The sequence below is a fragment of the Nanorana parkeri genome, unplaced genomic scaffold (genome assembly GCF_000935625.1).
Source record: "Nanorana parkeri isolate BGI_ZX_2015 unplaced genomic scaffold, ASM93562v1 scaffold786, whole genome shotgun sequence".
Taxonomy (NCBI): domain Eukaryota; kingdom Metazoa; phylum Chordata; class Amphibia; order Anura; family Dicroglossidae; genus Nanorana; species Nanorana parkeri.
The window spans coordinates 703892-729304 of NW_017307054.1; the positions used below are offsets into that span (position 1 = coordinate 703892).

At 42.5% G+C, this 25413-nt stretch overlaps 1 protein-coding gene across 1 annotated transcript in view; it reads right to left on the minus strand.

Moving 5' to 3' along the window:
- Positions 1-25413, minus strand: part of SLC4A5 (solute carrier family 4 member 5) — a 73128-nt gene that overhangs the window by 11456 nt on the left and 36259 nt on the right. The window contains exons 11-21 of the mRNA XM_018564839.1: positions 24051-24194; positions 21512-21686; positions 17795-17928; positions 15715-15986; positions 11886-11947; positions 9392-9592; positions 8972-9085; positions 6569-6730; positions 6277-6455; positions 4127-4199; positions 2821-2889 (exon numbers count right to left, since the gene is read on the minus strand). Coding sequence (XP_018420341.1) covers positions 2821-2889; positions 4127-4199; positions 6277-6455; positions 6569-6730; positions 8972-9085; positions 9392-9592; positions 11886-11947; positions 15715-15986; positions 17795-17928; positions 21512-21686; positions 24051-24194 — 1585 coding nt within the window. The remainder of the gene's footprint in view (positions 1-2820; positions 2890-4126; positions 4200-6276; positions 6456-6568; positions 6731-8971; positions 9086-9391; positions 9593-11885; positions 11948-15714; positions 15987-17794; positions 17929-21511; positions 21687-24050; positions 24195-25413) is intronic.

The following is a 25413-nucleotide window of genomic DNA, read 5'->3' on the forward strand; positions in this document are numbered from 1 at the left end:
TTCCTAGCGTGTATCCATTAGAGTGTTACATGACATGTGTCATCTTGGGGTATGGAATCTTAGATGAAGTTGACTCCTAAAAGTGGGCCAGCGATAGGGGTTGCAGCAGAAGGTGTGACAAGTGGAAAGAATAAGATACTAGGGGGTCTATTCACAAAAGGGTGAAGAGTTTGGAGAAGGCAGGAGAAGGGAACAATTCAGGACAACATAGCTGAAGTGGAAAGTGAGCTGAATTGGAGAATTTTTCCAAATCGGCTATTTTGTCCTAGATTGTTTACTTCTGCCTTCTCCAAACTCTTCACCCTTCAGTGAATAACCCTGTAGGTATCTTATATGTTACAAGATAAGAAGCATTTGATAAACAGGTGATGGTGTGATGGTGTTATGTTGTAGACTCATACATCAGTGTAGTTAACCCCTTCGTGACTGACGACGTACAGTGTACGTCGCCAGCATCGGGGCTGTTTAAACAGACTCCCGGCGACTTTTGCCACCGGGACTCTGTTTAAACTTGTAGAGCCGACTGTCGGCTTTACAACAGAAGCGATCCTGGCGACTTACCTGTCGCCAGATCGCTTCTGTGTCCCGAAGAAGGGGCCGCCCCCCCAGGGGTTTAATAAGGAGTTGCGCTAATATTGCGCAACATAAAAATTTGCAACTACCACCATTTTATTCTATAGGGTCTTGGCATTCAGAAAATATATAATGTTGGGGGGTTTTAAGTCATTTTCAGGCCTAAAATGTGGAATATAACATGGGTGCAAAAAATGAAAAAAGGGCCTCAGTCATGAAGGGGTTAAGGGAAGTACGGGCTAGTGCAATATAGAGGGTAAGGAGGAGGTGGGATCAGAAGGTTAGTTGGAATGCACGTGGGTCAGGAAAAAGGTAGTGGCAGGGGAAAGGGTATAGGTAATGTAGGGGAGGGAGAGTCCTGGCTTGCTGTGGCCTGGGCCCCCCCCCCAGGGCTGAGACCCTTGCCCCCAACCCCAAAGTGGCAAGAGAAATCATGGTTTCAGCTACCTACCAAAGGGTTCCAAGAAGGACATGTGAGCTGTTATATTTTTTCTTGTTTAACCTCCGGGCTGAATGAAAAAATATAACAGATTTCTCCATCCAAATGGACGAATTGCCCGCTGTGCCCTTTGTATTCTGACAGCGGCAGACGTGCTGCTCACTCATTCATACACAACATTTTATGGTAGCTCAGTTTATGTATTTAATTTTCTCCACTGTCTGTTTTTGTTTTTATTTTAAAAATATTGAGGTTAACAAGGGGCCATTTTCTGGCACAAGAAGACGTCCAGGATAGTTGAAAGAAGCATCTGTTATCCTCAGGGGCCAATTAAAACATGTTGCACTTTTTTAAAAAAACACCAAAAACCACTGCAACTTCATCTTCTCTACCGACTTCAATGCATTTAGTCAAAACAGCAAAATTTCACCAAAATCAGGTGATTTAAGATGACATTTTGATTTTGTTAAAACTGTGGAATTTACTTTTCCCTAATTAGAAACAAGTCTGAAGCAGTTCAAAGCGACTTAAACTGATCTTCAAGGTAAGCCCATGTGATTATAGAGTATATGCCTACAGGCTACCTACATACAGTACAAGAAATCCCGAACAGCACTTTTAGTTGTCTTTTCTAACAAACCTGTTACATAGTGACATCTAGTGGTTGAATGAGAATTTTTTTTAGCTTTTGTAGATTTTGGAAAGGTTAGAAGTAGAACCTCTTATAATTTGTATTTATTTATTATTTATTGTGATATTTGTTTCGGAAAGATTTGTTATTCAGGCAAATTTTCAGAAATTCGTACATTCGAATGCATAGGAATTTCCGAATGACAGAAATAACGAATGCAAACAAATATGAATTTCCGATAACGGAAATTTCGGATGCATCAGAATTTCTTTCCTGAATAAAGTTTTATTGTTTTAAGCATCAACTTAAAAAAAATAATAATCATTTTCATTACCGGTAGTCTGTACGATGTGTCCTTATGAACGGATTTTCGTTGCAGCCAACTGACATTAGACAAAAGGAACAAAAATGAAATTTTTTCTTTCGAATCCTTTAATTGAACAAAAAACAAAACACAGTTTTGTTTTCTGCCCTGCCAGGTCAGTACTCGGATTAAGGGTGTGGTTTGGAATTTTAAGGCCCACGTTTTCTTGTTTTTTTCCTTTTTTGGGCATTGAGGCCCTCTCAAAAAAACCTAGCAGACCTAAATGGTCTGTTATAAATTTGTAGGGGAACCCCACATTTTTTTTTTACATCGTGGGGGTCAGCCCTAACATTCCTACCAGATATAACGGGTCTGGTATGATTTGAGAGGGGAACCCTGCACTGATTTGTTTTTTTTTTACTGACATTTTCATTCTCTTAGCTACCTCTGAGGTAGAGAACAGAATGATCAAGTAGATTGCTGCTCGACTGCATTCGGCATTTCACTCACTGCTGTTCGGCCCCTTTGAGAATAGGGGTGAACAGCAGGGGCTGAACTACCGAACATTTGCCTCAGCCAATCCAGATGTTGCATTGACTGAGGCGAATGGGTTCTTCCCTTCAGTTCGTCCGAACGTGCTGAATGTACTTATCAAAACAGCCATACACTCCTGCAGTGAATAGCTGAAGAGGCTTTGGCTCACTTCACTTCAGTTTGGTTATTCATTCAGCTGCCATGAATAATCCCCCCGATCTTACTACAGGTAGGGAACTGGAGAAACACAGCCAGATCCTATGATCGGAGGAATAGCAACAGGAGAACCCTTATTTTAGACTAGAAGAACATAATATTGTTATAAAAGTGGAGACTTACCTGAATTCCATTGAGTGATGCAACGCCCATATACAGAAAAATGCCATACAAAACAGGCATTGGAATATACTAAAATCAAAAAATGACAAAGAAAAGTCAGTGTGGTACTGTGAACAGATATGCATTTCATGGTATTCAAAAATAACCATATCACTAGTTTGTTGTGGCCAGGATAGCATCATCGGCAAAGATAGCAGCCAAACACATCTAGCCTGGTGCCATGGCAGCGGTCCAGTGGGACGAATCCCAGACCTGTTTCAAGAAAGTTTGTATCTTCTTCCCTTATTGGTCAATAAAATGATCATCATCATTGTGTGTTATCTATTAGAAGAGTCTTTCATTTCACAGGGGTTTTCATTGTAAAGCCTGCAGCTTTACAAGCCACCAGCTTTTCAACAATTACAAACATGTTCTGGCAGATTCGTGAAATTGGAAAGAGAACCAAAAGATTTCTTTATATATTCAAATTAGATGAAAAGACAGGTTTACAAATGAAAACAAATGAAAAAAAATATTAGGAAAAATTACTTTAGTTTTGTTATGTACGTTGTTATAGGGAATTAATCATAACTGCTATTTTGTATGAAATAAGCCTGTACATGTTCCATGTATTGTCATAAGTACCAGTTCTTCAAGCAAGATTGGATTTTGTAATGATTCTAGATTGTGTCTGTGAAGGTTCTCATAATAGAAGTCACCAACACTCGATGATATGTGCAAGAAGTAAAGCACTTTTTAATAAATTGTCACATGCGTCAAACAGCCAATGTTTCGGGTCCACACAGGGTCCCTTCTTTTGGGCGACATAGTGACAGAATCACACAGGGTCCCTTCTTCTGGTGAAGGAGTCCGAAACGTTGGATGTATGACGCATGTGACAATTTAATAAAACGTGCTTCACTTCTAGCACATATCATCGAGTGCTGGTGACTTCTGTTATGTACTGTATCGGACACGGCGACATCTGTGTTATCACTTCAAGCACCACTTGCTCCTGTTATCACTTAATTCACACTGCAACTTCTCTTTGACACTTGCCAATGTGTTCTATAATGTGACCTCTATCAAGTAATAATAAGTAAATAACCTTTAGTTGACCATTGCCACCTCTAGCAACATTGTCAGGCTTCTACTTCTTTACATGATTGAAACTATTGCCTAGTTTGTATGTGTTTCTGCAGACCACTATAACGTTTACTGCCCAGGTCAATAAACCAGATTGAAGATATTATTCTCAGAAAATAGATCCTATGAAAAACAAGAATGGAGCCATCTGAATTATTGTAGAGACATTATATCAATTTACCTTTAGTATAGGAGCCATGAACACTGAGATTCCAGTAAGGACAAACACTATAATCCCTGTCATTCTTTGTTCCCTGGTAAAATAAAAATAACAATATTGATATGCATATGTTTCACTTCAGTGGTCTTCTCAATTATTTTTTTTCTAAATCCGGTACAAGTAGAAGCAGTAGGCCACGTACCATGGCAACCAATAATACACAAAACACTGGTGGTTTTATGTCCTATTACCACAATATACTTTATACAATAATTTACTTGTAGCTTTACAATTAAAAGTTCGGTAATCACCTACATTACTCAGGATCATCATCATAATTTTCACACTGCTTTGTCTTGGAGGGGCCACAGAAAAAGTAGAATGAGGTCAGTCCATGGACTACAGTTCTTCCTGAGGGCCAGGAGATATGATTTTGCCGGTGCACACTTGGTTTGCTCTGGGGACTTCTTTAAGATGGCAAAACTCCAAGAGGGCACCAATAGCATTCAATAGAAATCTTCAGCTTCTCCTGGACCAATATCTACCTTTCACCCTGTCACAAAGATTGAACCCAGTCATCCAATAAAGAAGCCTTGGTTCTAAGACTTGCACCTGCTACCTTGTTTTTTTCTGATATTACCTATTGTCTATGACTTTCGGTGTGAAAATACATAAATTGGAAAAGCAGGCCCATCACCCCTTAGTATTGCAGCCACTTCTTTAAAGTATGTAATGGAAAGTGGCCATTTGCCTTTTAGTATGTAGACTGAACCACCATGCTCCCAAGCTCATAATATAATTGGTCAAGGAAAAAGTGCTCAACCTTCATTTCATCTCTTGGAAAAATTTAATTGCTCCTTAAAGATTTTAGGCTCATCTATTCCTGCATCATTGCCACTCTGAAGACATCCAACTGGTATAGCTACAGCCTCGGTTACAGCTTTCACATCATTCACATTTTACAGCACCACCTCTTACCCTGAGGACACATTCAGCAGACTGGAGAGTTTCTTAAAGTGCATTTTTTCAAATCTCTACAATATTCTGAGTAGTGTTCAACAGTCTCCTACTTTTGCTTTGCACTTGTAGAGCTCAGACCTTCTTCCTAATGCATCAAACTACATGTCATAAAATCCTTCAGGCTGCCTGGCAATCTTTTTTTTAAATATCCTATTCCGGAAACCTTTGCTCCTTCAACAGCTCTTGTAGCTTTTTTGGCCTGCCAGTATCCCTCTGCTAAATCTGTAGAACACTGTTAAAAAACTGCCCCAAAGTTCTCCCTCACCTTGACAGTTTTCCTTGCTGCTAGTGTCTGCCACTTCCTATGGGGTCTATTCACAAAAGGGTGAAGAGTTTGGAGAAGGCAGGAGAAGGGAACAATCTAGGACAACATAGCTGAACTGGAAAGTGAGCTGCATTGGATAATTTTTCCAAATCGGCTATTTTGTCCTAGATTGTTTACTTCTCCTGCCTTCTCCAAACTCTTCACCCTTCAGTGAATAGACCTGTATGTGACAAACACCAACAACACTCTGTGCAAAATCCCAAAACTGCTTTTACAGTTGAGGCTTTGAACATGGCCCATTTATATTCAATGTCCCTGACCTCACCTGGAATACAGGAAAAGATTGTTCAGCATTGAGAATTCTTCTTTTACAGAACCCTTTGCCAAATGTTCCCAACAGACTATAAGATAAAGGTTTCTTGACTAGTACATACAGTAGCTGCATATACTGTATACCAGCTTGGAGCCACGCTTAATTTGGGTGATGTTTAAAGCAAAGAGTGCCTGGTTGTTGGGTTATCCACATAACCTCAATAAGCTCAGCCCAAAAAGTAAATGTAGGGCAGGCTAGCTTCCAAACGCTCTTGAGATGCATTCTAGAGGTAGGGTGGGCATTGGTGGAACAGCTTAAAACAGACAATATTGGTGCTATGGACAATGTTTATTGGAATATAGAGTATGATTTTTGCTAGCATAAAAGATAATGAGTTAGTGCATACAGATCTTGCCTCCATAAACAGTGTGGACTTTGGATCCAAACCTAATGAACAGATATCCCTCTATGCAGGATTCCCCTCAAGAGAAAGGCCTCAGGTAGGTGAAAGAATATTAAGAAGCTAACTGGAAAAGATCAATGTAAAAACATATCAGTCTATTGCTGACCTACCTCACTCCTAGAAATTGAGGCTGTTCTCCAGGTGCGCTGGTCTCTGTCTCCATTTTCAAGCTGTCAATATGAGCGATGGAGATGACAGTTGCTGCCACATACCATGGTAGACCCATAAAGGAGCAAACAGCCATCAGAATGCCTACCCAGAAGAGATCAAGGTGATACCCACAGGTTTTCTAAAAAGATAACAAACACTATGGTCCCCAAGTGTTTTAAACTTAATAAAACATACAGTGATCACTTCAGTAAATAACATATATGTAACTTATTGTAAAACAAAACTGCATACCTTAAGCTTGTTCTCCTTTCTGTTGACTATGACTGCAGTGATCTGTTCATCCATGAAGATTAGAATGGTCACCAGCAGAGCCGGTAATGCACTAGCTACATACACCCACCAAGGGTTCTTACCAAATGGGAAAACAAACCAACCTCGGTCTGGACGTGTAGGCTGGTGAGAGAAGAATACAGAAAATATCTATAGCGAAAATAACTCTGAACAAAAAGCTTGAAATTTAGAAAGAAGGGAATATAGTAAATGTTATACCCCAGTGTATGGATATTACATAATTCAAAGCTTGGCCAACAACTTTCCAATGAGCTTCAGTCAGAAGATGGTGTCCAGCTCCATGTAAGAGAGCAGGTAGTATACTCACTTTCACGGCACTCTTTGTCTCCAGCTCCCCTCTGTTCCAGTGCTGCAATATATTTTTATATTTGGTAAAGCCTGCCATGCAACTTGGTTCCTTGCTCTGCCCCTATGTCACTGCAGAACTTAGTAATGAAGTAGGGGTTGGAGAAAGGAACCACGGTGTGTGGGCATGGCGGTGTGACATGCCAAAGACACTGACAGAGGCTTCAGTGCTTAAAAAGAGTGGGGAGGTAGGAGACAGGAGCCATCAGAAAGCTGAGTATACTACGTGTTCCTTTACCGGGTGCTGCTATTTTCATTCCTTTAGAGACCTAACAAGGTCTCTTTAAATGTTGTGATGCAGGTTTGTGTTAATTATTTTACTTTAAGGGCTGATAAAGTGTTACAGTTAAGTTTTGTGGTCCATTTAAGTTGATGGCTTAGGTTAGGGGTTGAAGTTAAATGTTAATGTGCAGCCTAAGCGCTAATGGTTAGTTGTATGGAATAGGTGACGTGGCAGGGCTCTAGCAGGAGTATTGTTAGGTGTTTGGGGTTGTTAACAGCTAGGGATAGATTAAAGACCAGGGACATTTGGAAGTCCTGTTTTATATTGACATGATTTCAGTGATAAAGTTTTGCACTTAGAACTAATACACTGGGCTCCAAACCCCACAAAACTAACATCATGCAAAACTGCCTCTTTCTTCAGGACTTTCTTACAGTTTTGGGCAGTTCAATATTATGGTAAGCCAAACAGAAGATAATGTAGCCATGCATCTTTTTTATTATCATGTGAACAGGTTGTTTACCTTAAACTCAGTAGGCACTTGTAGTTTAGGAGTATTTAATCCAGATAGCATGTCCAGACCAACAAAAATCAGAATGGACATGAAGATTGAGAAGTCACTAATTAGTTTACGAAGCTTAAGAAAGCAGCATGAACAAGAGAGAAGAAAGAAAGAAAGAAAGAAGAAGGACAGTTTAATAGAGAGTTAGTAGACCATATGACAGACCAAGTTGAGAAACACATCCAAATACTTTTCCCTGATATCCTTACAAGCCTGTCAGGGCAACAGCTCAGACAAATGAAGAGTTATGATGACCCTTCTATCAACCTATGAACAATAAATACAAATTGCAGAAAAGATCTCTAAAGAAGAACTTTGCTAAGCCATACTTATCACTAATCTAGTAATGTAATTTCAGAAAAAATAGCCCTACTGGAAAAATTAAAAACATAAATCTTTCAGTCTTCCAGAATTTCAGAGTAACCTCGTATGTGGAGGAATTATTAAACCACAGAGCTGCGAGTGGCTATTCTGTCAACTTTTCAGTATGTCATAGATGATGGTTGGTGTGGGCACAGATTCATCATGTCTTCCCACTGAACTACAATGATTCTAAAGCAGGGTGGGGCCAGACAGCAAGATTTTAGTTAATTAGGTTAATTTGGATATTTGCAGTCCTTCCAGCTTCCTAAATTTTGATAAAATTGTTAAGTTTGAAGATCTAAGCAGCTCTGCCATTAAAGCTCATATAGAGGTTTTCATTGTGAACAGAATTTTTCTTTAGCAGTGATTGACATGGAAAACAAGCTTTCCTGTAGCTGCAAGCGGATGCAAAGCTGACCCAATGAAGACATCTTGAATAGAACATGCATATTGTCTATCAGTATTCTGAATACAAAGCTGGTTTATATACAGTAGTTAGCAAATTGAGCAAATCATAACCAAACTTGGAAAAATATAACATAACTATAATTAATATTTTCTTGTAATTTTCTATAATGAATATTTTAAAATTAAATGTTCTGTCGACTAGAGGGTTACCCCTCCTGTACTCTCTTTATGTCGTTGTTCAAGTTGTGTTAGAACAGACAAACACTGTCTCTAAGGCACGGTACATTTGCTGCATATTGTTTAACCTGCAGCAGTATTTTCTGAAAAGAATAAAAAACTGTTATGGAGTCTACTTCATAAAACACATTGACATACATTATGACAGGAAAAGTGGAAGGGATTGAGAAGAGTATTACAGACAGGAAGATACATGAGGGCCAACCTTAATTTTACTAGGAACATGCAATTTTGGGGTCTCCAGTTCAAAATATGCATCCACACCACAGAAGAAGAGGATGGTGAAGACGATGGAAAAATCAGCCACCAGGGTGCGCAGCTGAGGAAACAGGTAACATACAGAGGTCAGTAAAATGGATACGGATTCTATATGATCTACACCAGGGGTAGGCAAATTGCCCCTCCAGCAGTGGTGAAACCACAAATCTGATCATGCCTCTGTCTCAGCCTGTGGCTGTCAGAGTCTTGCAATGGCTAATTGTTTTGTAGTTGCACCAGAACTGGGGGGCCAAAGTTTGCCCACCCCTGATCCACACGTCTCTGTAGCATTATTAAACCAAAATGAAATATTTATTTGATTGCATTAAATGTAGACTGCTTCAAACAACTTCCAATCACAGCTTACCTTGGTAGGAAAGTATCGGCTGAACTTGAACTTCTTTAGTGTTACTGTCATGGAGTATGTTCCAAAGAACAGGATGAAGGACATAAGCGCCAGATCTGGAACGTAATTACATGAATTTCCCAGTAGGCTGCCGCCATATTTTAGACATTCCTTCATACTCAGCTGGCTCCAGTCCAAGGCTGTATTATTCATGACATTGTACTTGGAATTCATGTGGGGAAGATAATAACCAAAATATTTTTAGAACAGCACTATTTCAGCCAACTGTATCTTGTAGCCTTGTAGTCACACCAGGCTATTACAATGTATCTCTCATTTGCATAGAGTGGAGGATTCAGTCTTATGGTCTGATTACAGCCTATGACATCATTGGAAACTAATGACATGAACTTATTATATATGCAGTATACATTATACATATGTGATTGCAGGGCTGTATTATGCTGCCCATACCCTTACAGTATATACAGGTTCAACCCCTTTTAACATCAACCATGTTTCATTATTTCTGTATTAAAACTAAAGCCAGATTGTGCTACTGGAGACAGCATGCTAACTATTTTTTTGTGCAGAGACCTAATTGGATTGTACAATTCATCAGTGAACAGTCTGCTGTGAAAGGAAATCGCTGGGTATAACTTGAACGTGCAGAGAATACTTTCTGCAATCCTTGGATCTGTACATCTCCTCCCTTCAGCCCTACTGCAGGATCTTCCTACAAGTGCCCTGAGGTGTGCAGACAAGTAAAACAAGGGTGCAGGGCCATCCCTCTAATGAGGCAGCACAAGCCTCTCGCATAAGGCGGCATCTCTTTGGGTGACGTGGGGTGGGGGGTGGCAGGCAGAGCGGCATGGCCACTCTGCTGCAAAAGGTTTGCAGTGTGCCTGCCACACCCTTTCTGGCCAGATTCACTTATATATTAAATATTCGGTTTCTTAACCCCCTTCCTGTGTATCCCCCCCTTAGCGTGCACCACCAGAACAACCCACCAACCACCTCAGGTGGCAAAAAGCTAGGGACGCCCCTGCAAGGGTGCATCATATTTCGGTGATACTTTGATGTTTTCCTTATACAGGGCCACACACATATACAGTAGATAATTACATGGCATTAGTTGGACCTGTAAAAACATGCACATCTGTGTGTGCGTTCCTGGCTTTTGGACTTTACTGTCAAGCCGACAAATTATTCATAGGGGTTTTTGTTAATTAAGTAATGCGTGCTGATGCTGCTAAACTGTGTCTGGGCAAATTAACGCCCCAAAACTCTGGTCACGAAACTAAATAAAAAACGCTAAATATTGCCATTTGGTTTATTAGCGCTTCCTCATTTTTTACACATCTTACACACAGCATCACACACAACATATAGGGCTTTATTTATCAAAAATTCACATAGCTATTAGTCCAGCAAAACTGTCTGTACATTTGATCCGTGTAAATTCACTTATTAGTTTTAGGGATTTTTTACCACAATGTATAAAGCTGCAGCTGTTGTGTGAATGGGGCAAAGTTGAGTGTTCTTATGGTATTCTCTCTCTTGGTCAAATGTTCTTAGGCTTTTTTAAGCTATTCTTTCCTAGAGTCTTATGATCTTAGGCTATGGTTTAAAGTCAGCTTTTCTCAACCAAGGTGCCTCTTCCTCAAGGGTGCCTCGCAACTTTCACATAGCGTCATGCCTTTCCATGGTGCAGGCAGGCTGCAAGCACAATGGTAAAGAATGTCACTAATCCAGGGAGGGTGGGATCCATTCAGAAAAGGACTGCAGTATGCCTCCATCCAGGCCTGACCTGCGTCCCACCCGCCATGCTGCCGCAGTAGTAACCCTGGTGTTAAGGGGGGACTGAGTACTATGATGTGAAGGGGGAACTCTGAATGTAAAATGGGGAGTTCTGATGTGAAAAGGGGGACTGTAATGTGAATGGGGAGCTCTGATGTGAAAAAGGGGGACTCTGATGTGAAATGGTCTTCTTTGAAGGGGGCTACTAATGTAAAAGGGAGCTCTGATGTGAAAGAAGGGGGATCCTGCTGTAAAGGGAGATCCTGATGTGAAAAGGGGAGGGGGTTATGATGTGAAGGAGGCTCCTAATGTGAAGGGAGGACTCTAATGTGAAGGGGGACCACACTTGATATGTTTTGCAGCATGGGGCCCCCCAATTCAAATCCATACCAGATCCCTATGTTTTTGATTATTTTTTCTTAGGATCAAATGTTTTTGGGGTATTAGAAAAATTTTACATTCACCCTGCGAAAGACACTGCAAATATCATAAATTAACATTTTAAAAACATTTGCAATAGTATCAGTAGTGACTTTGCATGAATATTGATACATGCGCAAAGCAAATTTTTAATAAATAGACTGTTTAATGAATGGTCAACCAATTGCAATTTCTTTTACTATGATTTTCACAACTATCATCATGCTTTGTACCTTGAGTCAAATCTCAAGACTATTTTTTCTGCTTTATGTCAGATCTGCTGTTCATTACTTACCAAAGTTGTGTTAGTGTTGTTTGGTGCAAACATAGCTGAAGCATTGAAAAAAGTTGTGTTCACTAGAAAAAAACAAGAGGTTTGATTTAGTAGTTGCTTTCATGCACAATATAAAGAAATATAGTTAAAGTTATAGTTAGTTTTCTGCTTTCATATAATAAGTGGGAAATGTGGGAAAGTGTCTCAGAGGGTTGTGGCTCTTTCTAATCATATGAATATCAAGAGGTTCCCAGAAATATGTTTATGAGTCTGGAGCTGTCAAGGCAAATAGAGCCTAGAGGTTTCAAAAACTTAAGAAGGTTATACACCGGTAGATTTTCAAACGAACGTTTATAGAAAACTCTTGTTGAAACGTTCGATAATGCCATCAGAGACTTGACGAGTGTCGTTCGAAATTTCGCTTGATTTTCGTTGTGATTTAACATTCACTTTTGTAATGAATGGAATTTTTCCGAACGAAAACCACATTCACTGTTAGAATTGAGCAAAATTTTCCAACATGCTCCTTTGAATTTTTTATATGACTGCAGTCCAAATCGATCACCAATTTGACCCCATCAACTATTAGAAAGTCAAACGAACATTCCAGAATCAACCGTTCCATCGAAATTTCACTTCAGTGTATACCCTACGTGAAGCTAGGTTCAAATATCGGTGATCCTGGGATGCGCGTCCCCATTGATTTCAATTGGGTTATATCCACGTAGCAATCACTGAAAAAAGGTACATGTTTTTTGACCCGCGATTGCACGGGAGGTATCGCGGCGGGAAACAGCGCAATCTGCCTGGAGCGACTGGGATGCCATTAGAAAATAATAGCACCTCCAGCGTGATCGGCGGTGGTGTGCGGTTTAATGCATGATTGCTGAACGGTCACGGATCGCCCTAGTGTGAACTTAGCTTTGGACAGCCTTGGAGCAGATGTGTGAACAGAATAATGGAATGGATGCCTTCCACTAACATTATTCCCCCAACTGAGGAACTTTCCATGTTTTTAATGAAAGCGGAAAACATCTCGTAATGGTATATAAATGTATTTTGTGGTAGCACCTAAAATTTGAACGACCATAACATTTTTGAATCATGCAGATGTCATACATACAGTATACAACAGTGTTATTACTTATAAGTATAGTATAGCATAAGTATAGTATAAAAGTCAAGCATGCTCTACTTTTTTTCATCACTTTGCAATGCAACGGAATGGAACGGAATTGGCTCCAGTCCAAATCGGCCCTGTATGCATGTAAGATGGGAACCTTAGATTGTAAGTTCCTCGAGGGCAGGGACTGATGTGAATGTGCACTGTGTAAAGCAATGCATACATTGTTGGCTCTATATATTGTAAATATATAATAATATATATACTGTAAATACCTGTAATAAATAAATAATAGGGCTACCTATGGATGACAATTTGGCCAATTCAGCAGGAATCATGCAAATTTTAATCCATGTATGGCCAGCTTTAGATTCTTGCTTTGACCTTGTGACCTTGTGACATGTTGGTTTTAGGCCCCATTCACACAAGATCCGTTGCAATGCATTACCATCCATTTTTTAACACAACGGCAACAAAAAATTAATGAGTGAGAATGGGGGCAGTTAACAATGCAGCATTGAATTGCCATACGCTGCACTAAAAAAAAGTAGAGCGCGCTCTACTTTTTTTCAGTGCAACGTAATGCATCAAAAAAGTGTGCTAGTGTACGCTAACGCAATGCATTGCAAGCCATTACAGTGAAGTATGTCCACTCAGGACATGTTACCTTACATAAAGGTTGTCAAAAAAACCCGCAACGGAATGCAACAGATCAGAAGGAAATCAGAAGGAGCAATCGCAAGTCAAAAGACCCTGCATTGCAAGTGGCTTCCGATATTGCGGTGAACGCACCCTTATACTGAGTGGTGGTGGTCACCTGTCCTTTGATGTTTCTCCATACAGTATACTGTATTCCTACAGGAAATCTACAGGGGGTGCCAAGTTGCATATGTCTCAGCTACTCATGCCATGGAGGGGGGTATTCAACTTCTCCAAGTAAAGTCTCCCTTCTGGGATCATCACATTTCATGAGATGTGTAATCAGATTTGCTAGCTTTCAATTGAAAATAAATGCTGAGTTTTAAATTGATTTATCTTCAGATAGTAATGAATTTATAGAGTTATAACAAGACATTTATATTATGAAGCCTATATTGCTTACGTTACCCATAGACCCCACACGTGTCTGTACATAAGTATCAAATTGGAAGCACAACACATTTCTTGGAAGAGGTTGGAAGAAACTACTGAAATGTTTTGTTGGAATACTTACCCAGATTAGGGGCAGCCAGAGAACAGACATGCAGAGAATAAGGAGAGATGTGGCAGATATCAGTTACAATAGTTGTTTTAACAAGTTATGTAGAATCCACATTGTCCAGAACGTGTTCATCCTCTCAGACTCACTCATCACCTTTGTTGTATCTTAGTAGTTTGCTTTGCATCAAAAGTATACTCCACTATATTATTATTGTTATACAGGATTTATATAGCGCCAATAGTTTGCACATCGCTTTACAATATGGACTGTGATGGACTACAATCTCAATACAAATGAATAGTCCATCACAGGAGTGAGCTTGGAGCGGTGGCTACTTTACAACACACACAGGGACCATGGGGAACAAAAGTAGCCCCCCTCCAGAAGGAAGGACAGTATCAGCACCAATGCAGAGATGATTTGAGGATCTACAGCCGAGTGATACACAAATAAGATACATTTCTGTTAATAGTTAGGGTACTTGAATGTATTTTTCAGGTTCAACTCCTGAGTTTAGTGTCACTTTAATCTGCTGTTATTGTGCCTTCCCTCTTTCCACCTTTCCCTCGTCATCAATATGTTAATTAAAATTTTCAATAAACCCTTTCCATTTTCATTCCTTACCTTATGATAGACCCAATGACATCATCACTGAGTCTCTGTGCTTCTTTATGCAATGTAGGCAGATCATGGCTGATGGGAGGGGCTGGCAGGGTGTTGTACACACAGTAGCTTCCTGAAAACATTACAGCACCCTGCATCAGAGCTCCTCTTAAGAGCTCTCAGTTCTGATGCAAGCAGGGGGCTGGTTCTTTGTAGGAATTATGCAAATATTAAAATGCCTTGATTGGTGGGTGTCAGTCTGGAGGAGCGAGCCTTACTAGACAGGCTGCATTTGGATGCAGACCACCCTAGGTAACACTCATGTGTGATACTGAGCCTCCATGATTGTATGAACTGATATCTAATACATTAGTAACCCCTCTAAGTGTTTTTCCGTTTCAAGCAATGGGCATACTTTAACAAAGTGTCTGTAGCCAGAACTGTCTGTCCAGCTCCCCAGCAACCACTCAGATGCAAGCTTTCATCTCCTAGCTGTCATTTTTCTCAGTAGATTTGATTGGTTGCTGTGGAACACAACAGTCAGTTCTGATCAGGGACACTAAATGACAACATTTCCGGCTTTGTGTATGAAAATTGTTAGAAATGTTTCATTCTTACTGTGCAGATTTGACAATGTAACAAAGATTATGATTGTTTGCTTTAGGCGCTCAGAATATTTTCCTTTTCTAGCACTTTTTGTATACAAGGAAGTTTTAATGCAGGGGTAGGCAAACTCAGCATTCCAGCTGCTGTGGTACTACAAGTTCCATAAGGCATTGCAAGACTCTGACAGCCACAGCCAGGACTCTCAGAGACAGATGCATGATGCGATTGGTAGTTTCACCACAGCTGGTGTGCCAAGGTTGCCTACCCCTGTTTTAATACATTAACCAAAGTGATGGAAGATCAATATGTCCACTGACCTGGGTCTGGCGCCACACATTCACATCGGTAAGTAGTGACGTAGTCGGGCTTGAAGTCGGAATTGATGGGATAATACTTGAAAGCCCCAATCATCTTCTTAATGGCGTCATAAATGAAAATGAAGCTGATGAGCGTAGAGAATCCCTCCTCGGTGAAACGTGTGATGTACTTAATAATGAAGCTGGCGTCTGTGGCCACCAGAATAAGGCACTGCAGGGCTGAATGGAGACCGATCCACAGGCGGAATTCCATATAGTCTATATCATTGCTCCTGGAGGCAAAGGGTTAACTTGATTACAGTGTTTTGAATGACATTTAATGATCATTTTGTTCATGGGTCATACGCTCTGCACACACAACACTGAATTTGAGTGAAGTCCTTACAGTCTTTGGATCCCATGATCCGTTAATTACTATGGTATACAGTATATAGCGGGGGGGGGGGGGCAACTCCACCCCTCCAGCTGTGCAAAACTACAAATCCTAACATGCTGTTGCCCCTGGGAGTCATGCCTGCAATTGCCAGTCTTGCAATGCCTCATGGGACTTGTAGTTCCACAGCAGCTGGAGGGACAGAGTTGCCCACCCTTGGTACCAGTGACGTCACAAGGGGGGTGTGGCCCACACCAGGTGACACCATCAGAGGGGTTAATATCAAAATGACTGACAGGTCAGAGGGGATAATACCAAAATGACCCAAGAGCCCAACAGCGGAGTGTGTGGCATACCTGATCCCGTCTCGTCAATAGCCCCTTCTCTCTTTGCCGGCGTCCGTCACCAAGATGGCCGCTGGCAATGATGTACATCACCTGCCTGGCATAGCTGTTAAGTATATAGTTAAGTAACATTTAAAAGTCTTGTCCGTCCCCCAGACTGTGACTGGCCAGTTAAAGGAGAAACAAGACACTAACGGGCTCATCTCTCTGCTCCTATCAGGATGCCCCTTGTTAGCACATGAGCACTGCGGAACAGCTGATTGGCTCCTTCTTCTACCCTGAGCTCTGCTGTACAGGGAAAGGCATGATACCAATCTAGTCAGATTCAGGTACTTACACTGCCCCCCTCTTTGGAGTACCCAGAGAAAACCCACACAAGTACAGGGAGAACATGCAAACTCCTTGCAGATAGTGTCCTTACCAGGATTTGAACTAGGGACGCCCAGTGCTGCAAGGCAGAATGGCTAACCACTGAGCCACTATACTAATGTGTATATTCACTGACTCACACAAATGTCATGGACAGTTTATCACTCCTACAGTTCAGAGGGGTGAAGTGAGGCCCAGTACTTATGTTTCTTTCTTTCTTTCTTTCTTTCTTTTCCCCAACTTACAGTTTCCTTTTATTTCTTTTACTACATGTGGTACTATGAGACTCCTATATGACCCTGATATTCAGATACCCATCACGTGACCTAATACCCATCACGTGAAGCCTTACGAGGACATTGGTGCACATAACATGCCTGACCTCCACTGCGCCTCTTCCTTAATATGTGTTGTTTCACATGCTGTCATCAGTATAAGCCTTATACAAGATACCTTGGGTGATGTGTAACTTTTGAACATTCTACATAATGAACATTCTACACAATGCCCAGACTCTAAGGCAGGGGTGGGGAACTTCCGGCCCTCCAGCTGTGGTAAAGCTACAAATCTCATGAGGCATTGCAAGATTCTCACAGCCACAAGCATGACTCCCAGTGACAGATGCATCATGAGATTTGTAGTTTCACCACAGCTGGAGGGCCGGAGATTCCCCGCCCCTGCTCTAAGGGGTCTATTTATAAACAATTTGCAAATCCATTCACCCTGCAAATCTGTGTGAATGTTCTTTTTGTGCAAATAGAGGCAAAAACGGATGTTCTTAGTCTTTTTTCTTGTCAGTTTGAATGTAAAATAATGTAATACCATATTTTGGCCACCGGATGGAGCTGAGGAGCATAGGAAATATTTAATTATTTCCTATGCTCCTGACCTCCATCTAGTGGCCATAATAATGACATCAGGGGAATGGTTAATAAAAACCTTTACTGGGCTCATTGCTGCAGTGTCTATTGAGGTGTACGATGGTTTCACTTACTTGCTGAAATCGAACAGGAGCTTTTCAAAGATGAGAATAGGACCGGTGCTGCTCAGGATGATAAGAGGCTGTCCAGCAAACAGACAGAACACGGAGCCTGACATTGCTGTACCAAGGAAACTCTCCATCACTCCCTGACAAGGCAAAATGTGTCAGATGATTCATTCTACATTGACTGGTAAAGACAAGAATAATGATTCTGCTACACTCAGACGAATGTTAGAGGAATGCAATAGTCTGTTATTGATCATGTATTTTCCACATTGCTATGACCCCGGCATATGTCCTGTAATATGTTTAATTTATTAAGAGAAAAGCAAAAAACTTTTCACAGGGTGACGTAATCAATAACAGTCTGTGTTGTATCCTTTGCTGGGGTAATGGCCAATCTTTTAATGTTCATGTTTCAGAAGGTACCTCTGTACATACACAGCCACAGGCTCTGGATGGAGACTAAATCTTGTAATCTATAGGGCCAATCAGATTTCATCTTACTCCAGTCAGATGAGCCAGGATGAGTTTGGATTGGTTGCTGTGGATTACTGAACTTGCACATTGTCATTGCACTTTTATCTGTTCTAATGAATAAGAATTATAATCTCCAGTATAGGCCGGTCACCCAAATCTCAGTTCATAGATTCATATTTAAATAAGAGGTAAAATAGAGCATTTATCTGTAAACACTGGTCACATAATTGTCTTCAAATATATTGTAAAAGCTGCTAGAATATAAAGACCTGGTATGGACAATCTATCTATCTATCTATCTATCTATCTATCTATCTATCTATCTATCTATCTATCTATCTATCTATCTATCTATCTATCTGGAACTACTGGTGCATGTGTCTGATGGTTTCTACTAATCAGAGAAAGCTTTTATCTCTGCTTTGTAGGACTGACCAAATGCTTTATATTCATTTACACTGGCTCTATATGAAGTGTGCTGCAGAGCCATTCATTGTGAATGGCCCCTAGTACATTGTACCGTATAGTAAAACACAGGTTGTATGGCTGGTCAGTACTGTGCTTTGTTGTGCACTGCGTTGCTATAAATAGGTCATGTACATTAATTTATCCGTTGAGGTGCATTGGCTGCCTAGGGTTGCCACCTGTCCAGGATTCACCCGGACAGTCAGGGTTTTGAATGCTGTGTTAAGGTTTCATGGCAGCTGAAACCCAGACACATGATGTCAGGCAGACAGGGGCAACCAAAATTAAGATAGGGGCTACTGGCCCCCCACTGAAAATAGTCTCAACTGTGATATTTACATATGAATGGATGACACTATTTACATATGAATAAGCCGTGACTCATTCTCGCCGAAAAATGTTCGTTCATCGCTAGTGTTCAGGTTTCGCTGGAAGAAAAGGTGGCAACTCTATGGCTGCCCTAATGCAATGCACATTAATGTGTGCTGTAACACACCCGAGAGCTGAACAAGAAAAAACGCTTCATTCCTCATCCGTGCTAAACACTGTGGATGGGGAAATCCCCCGCCGGGCTATTGTATTCTGACAGCAATGGGTGTGCTACTCTCAGAATACCCGAAAAGCGACTGCAGCCAACATGCTTCTTTGATAAAAATCAATTGACAGGGGGCGCATGCGCGGCGCGCTTGATGGCTGACGCGCATTAGAGCCGCTCCTTACCTCGCCGGCATCTCGGGGGACTAATGCACCGGCCGAGACTCACCATCTGAGCAGCATCCCGCACCGCCTTCACAGGTAAAGACCTGGCCGCATAACCATGGCCCCCACAGGCATTAAAACCAAGACGAAGAGCCGTGACATCAAGGAAGCTCTGGCGGCCTCTGCAGCCAAAATGGCGCTGACTCCCGTCCGATCCAGCACAAACATGAGAGCCTCTACCCCACGCTTCCCGCACTCAGAGGGGGAAGACACAGGTAGCAGGGCAAGCTCTCCCTCCCCTACCAGGGAGAGATCTGGACACAAAGAACTTCTGCAAAAAATAGACCGTATGCTACAGAAGGCCCTACACAGCACCTCTAAACAGATCACAGAGAAGCTGACAAAAGAGATCCGTGATCTAGGGCACAGAACAGCTGAATTAGAAACCAAAATGGATGATGCTGTTGTGGCACTGGACACTCATGATCGTGAGCTAGATAACATCAAAGACGAAAACCTGCAACTAATGTCTAAATTGGAGGATCTTGAAAATCGATCCCGTCGCTCTAACCTTCGGATTCGCGGCATCCCTGAATCAGTGACTGACCTCCAGGCCTTCACCACAGCCCTGCTTCAAGAACTGGTGCCATCCATCCCTCATGATAGGCTGGAATTTCAGCGCATACACCGGGCTCTCACACGCAGAGCGAAGGATGGACCCCCAAGGGACATTATCATAAAATTCCTCTACTACCGCACAAAGGAATCGATTCTGCAGGAGTCCAGGAAAAAAGGGAACCTTTCATTCCAAGATCATGGCTATCAGGTGTTTGCTGACCTCGCTCCCACCACCATCACCAAAAGAAGGGAGCTCAAACCTGCCCTCCAGCACCTACAACACCATGGTGTAGCCTACAGATGGGGTTTTCCATTCCGCCTTCTTTTCATGTATAGAGGCCGCCAGCACCAAGCCACCACCTTGGCAGACGCCTTGAGCCTACTTGGAGACCTGGGCCTACTTGTAGCAGATTCCCACACACATCGCCCCATGCCATTGGATCAACGCAGCCCACGTCGTGCCACTCATCCTGAGACCCCCAGGGTACCCCAACCACCGCGCTCACCACAACAGATGCAACACACCTCAGGGGTCTCAGACTCCGATACAGATGGATGACATCGCCAGATAGAGGACTTTTCTCCTACTTCCGAGTTGTAGATCTGTGATTTCAGTAAGCCGTCCTTGCATCCCTGCAGTGATGCATCCCACTAACTTGTCGGCCTCCTGAGACTGCTCCGATTGGCTTGGCTTATCGATAAACTCAGAACGACAAGAGCCGACCAAATCATCCCCAGACGACAAGCTGGGGATAATGTGCGGAGAGCCTGCCTCCTAATTGAGAAAGCTAGCCAACGTGGCATTCCCTTTATGCTGCTGTCTTTGGGCATGCAAAAGGCGTTCAATTCCCTCTCATGGCAATATTTAATATACATACTCCAAAAATGGGGTTTTAGGCCGAAATTCTGTTTATGGATCACTGCGTTATACTAATCAATTGACAATCTCCTTTTATCGAGGGGCCGCACTCTATTCAAATTTTGACTGAATCAGCAAGACTTGTCTGAAATTTGAGCAGTATATGGCCAGCATTGATACTTTTGAAAGTAAAGGGTTAGGGTAATAGCTCAGCTGCAGGTCTAGTCTGGTGCAACTAAAACCCCTCCTGGTTTCTAGGGCTGCATACCACACCACTTTCATATTCCACCTGAGAGCGCTGTATATTGTTTTTGTTGTAGGTCTAGTCTGGTGACCAGCTTGATTGTTGTATTCCTTTGAAGGATTTGTTACATTTTATGAATCTACTCCCACTCTCCACGGGGTGCTCTCACTCCTCCTGTCCCCTTCTCCAAAAAGTAGAATCTGACTTTGCAATAAGGTAAGGAAAGGGACTGTGCACTGAGGGGGCATCTGGTCCTATTGATGTCCTATCCTCAATCACGTCTATTATCTACATTGAGCACCATGGCTGTCAGTCCACCTCAACCATGAGGACCTCTATCATCTCCAGATAATGATTCCCGTACCTGATAGTTGTCTGTGGCATCCCCTAACAGCCCTCCAAATGTTATGGCGTTGGTTATGCAGCCGAGGTAGATGAAAAGAATGGTGGAAATTGATTGGATGTGAAAGCCATCGTAGAAGTCACTGAGGAACCACGGCAGCTTCCTCTTAATGTCCAGATAAAGACCTCCACAGAACCTGGATAAGGAAATACAAACAGGGACAAAAGGACCAAAACAAAATGGAATACAAGTTGTATGTATCTGTTACGCCATTAATACGCTGACTGGATTAAAGTAAAACAAAGCTCTCAGGGTGATGTGTTTGGATGTGTTCATAAGCACATCCCAAATGCATAGGCAAAAAAAATGAATAATGTGCAATGAGTGTAGTTCACGGCATTACACTGCATCAGTTCGTGGTTGAAAAAAGAAGAGTAGGCAGCCCTTTTTAGCAACGCAGCGTGCATGAATGTGTGTGAAAACGACGTACAATATATATGTATATATATTTATCTAAAGTGATATTAATGTCAAAGGATTTTTAAGCTATTTCAAATGCTGATGAAATCATTACAGTAGGTTCTGCTTCTTGATGTTTAAAAGTTTTAGCTTCCTGTAGAATCAGCTGGTCCCCTGAGCACTGCTCCAGATATCCTGTATTAGGCCCTGTTCACACCAGGCCGGTTCGGTCGCGTGGATTTGTCTAATGCTGAACCACCGTCATGAACGACCCTATACATTCCTATGGGCACCTTACATGTGATCGTGCGACTCCGAAATGCTCCCTGAGCCTTTTTTTCTGCATTGATCAACGCGCATTCCATATAGATTTGAATGGAAACGCGCTGATCAGCACGTTTTTGGGCGTTTTTAATTGCGTTTCAGCACTGAAACACGCTTAAAAACACCCGAAACCGCCGCTTTAAAATTTGCGTGGAAACCACGCTGAAACGCATCCGCCCTGGTGTGAATGGGGCCTTAGAGTGACTCCTTTCCCTTGCAGGGTCCTATGTAGTCACACTGTTAGCTGTGTGTGTCTCCACAAATACACAGACACAGCAAATCAAGCTACTCCCCTGCCCCTGCTCCCCACTCCATCCTCCTCCCTTCTCCAAGGGTGGCAACGCTGTAGTTGAACCGAGAAAGCATTGTCACCCTAGGATAGGAAGTTCCTGTGGATAAACCTTATATGTATGATTTAACTAAATGCTGAATAAAGGGATTAAGTTTTTACATTATAGAAGCATCTGCAACAACGTATTAGGTTTAAGTGTTCGAGTTTAGACATGGTAACATAAATGTATTTCAATCTCATAAGCATAGAGATGTCACACTTCCTTACTACATCAGAGGCCCAGCTGAGGGAAGGGGGGGGGGAGGGGGGGTAAACATTATTTTTAAAGTTATTTGCATTGGGACTGGGAGTTGTACGGGCCTGGCCTAAAGGTGGACCTTAATTTGCCATGGAAGGGTTACTTTAGGATTAAAATCCCATCAAACAGTTGAAATCCACATTTGGGAGCTATTTTGCCTGCCAATAGTCTTGTAATTCTCCAATCTGTAACCAGGGGAACTGCAGAACACTGAGATGAGCATCATTCAGCGCTCAATAAATAAACACTTGTAACATATAACTATATATCATAAAGAAGCATGGGGATGACACCAAAGCTATGGAAAAAAGGCTAGACCAGACCCAATACTTTGCCTGGACAAAGAGGGCTTCATATCCCTTTAGCCCAGCTGTCAGGCACAAGGGAACTCCTGTTTAATTTTGTAGGACTGTCTCCTATCTGTCCCATATGCAGGTCACAGTTGAAAAGAGATCCAAATGTAAAAAAAAGCCTTGTCTTGTACACCCATGTATGAATTAAAAACCGTGGTATATTAAAGGAGAACTATGGGGTTAAGGCTTTTTCCCCATAGTTCTCCTTAGGGTAACGGGAGGACACAAACTAGCGTCCTCCCGTCACCCTAGGCTCAGTATACCTCGAGCTGTAGCTCGCGGTATACTGAGACGCCGCAGCTGAAGCGGATCCCGACAATTGTGCTGGGATCCCCCCAGCTGCGTGACTGACAGCTGGCTCTGCCTATCTAGAGGCAGAGCCAGCTGTACCCACCCCCTCCCTCGTCCACTCCGCCAGTCAGCGCTGGCGGATCGGAGGGGGGAATCCAGCCCCTCCCCTGTCACGGCATAGAGCTGTGACAGGATCGAGAGGTGAGAGAACGCCGGTATGTGCCACGCCAATTGACAATTGTGATTCTTGACCTCTTAAAGAGGAACTTTCAGCACCAATTTCATGTCTTCCAAAACAGTTACTCAGTAAAGGCATGCCAACTGTCAAGGTTGCCAGTGTGCTTATTTTAGCTCACAACCAAATTTTAAAGCCCTCAAATGGCTGGTGTCACAGCTGATCACATGTGCAGCACATTGGCAACTGCAATCTAAATAGAGGCCAGGATGGCACCATCCTTGGTTGCAAGGGAAGGGAAGTTGTACTTCTGCTTTAAAAAGAAACAACTGATTGACAGTTAACTAAACAACAGATGGATTACTCACCTGCCTGTCCATGAAAGCTCTTCTCCAATCTCATGGGCACTTGGCATCTCATCATCTTCACTTGGTCCTCCTCCACTGCCACCACCAACTCCTCCTGCTGACCCATTCATTTGTCCAGCTTCATTCACAGAGAAGACTGATTTCCTGTTGTAGAACAAGGTTGAGAGTTCCATCATAAAGCATGTCGTGGGTAATGTTAGTTATGAAAAATGTAAAATACTTTAGCACATTTAGTTAACTTCTTTGTATATAAATAAGATGTTTATACCTCTGCAATATAAAATTCTACAATATAAAGTTCATCATTGTGAAATAACACAATTTGTAGTTATCATGCTTTGACCGGCTAGGCTACCCTAAAGAAGAATAAATGCAGCTACTGCTATTTTTAAGACAGACAGTTACATATGTAGATATTTCTTTGAAGATGTTTGGGATATGTTCATACTGTCATGGGATATTAGACTCAGGCCCGGCGCCATTGTAAGGCAGCTCAAGCGGGCGCCTGAGGGTGCCGAGGGGTAAGGACGGAATCGTTGCAGTGAGTGGCCGTGGTATGGACGGGGCTCGGGCTGCTGTAAGATCAACCCCACCCCTAGGTTCTCTCTGCTGTGCCGGTGCACGCTGCGTGCGTGTGACTTTGGAGCCAGTGTGGCTGTACCTACCTGACACAACTCTCGTTCTGTTAAACGCCTGAACCACTCATTCACCATCTGGCAGCCATGAAATGTGTGGAGTGCCTCTCATCTGTGGACTGTATAGGTGAGTTTGAACTTCCCACTCGGCCTCCTCCTGGTCCCAAGCTGCAATGTATGTGTGTGTTTTTTTTCTAACTCTCGCTCCCCCCGCCACACTGCAGGTATTGGTGTAGTGTGTCCAGTGTTGGATCCGGGGGGGGGACAGAGCAATCCCCCCCTCCCCAAGAAAATTGACACTTCCTCTGCCATTCTACCAATGCGGTCGCACGGAACAATTAGGGCACAAAACCAGAAGCATCAATGCAGGCAAGAAAATTAGGCAGCCGCGGGGGTCCATCGTGTGCTGAGGAGGCTGCCTAATTTGCTTGCCTGCATTGCCCGTCCCGCCGGATTGGTAGAATGGCAGAGGAAGCGTCAGTTTTCTTGCTCTGTCGTCCCCCCCTGCCAGATCCAACACTGGACACACTGCACCAATACCTGCAGCTTGGGACCAAAAGGCAGTCAGCGTGGGAGGGAGAATTGGAAAAAACACACACACGCTTATTTGTGTAAACCGAAGACTAACAGTGATGGGAGGATCCCTGAGGGAGGGGAGAGGTGAGCTCTGTACTGAGATGAGAAGTCAAGTGAGCAGGGGAAGAGGGGGAGAGCTGGGGGGTGGGGGG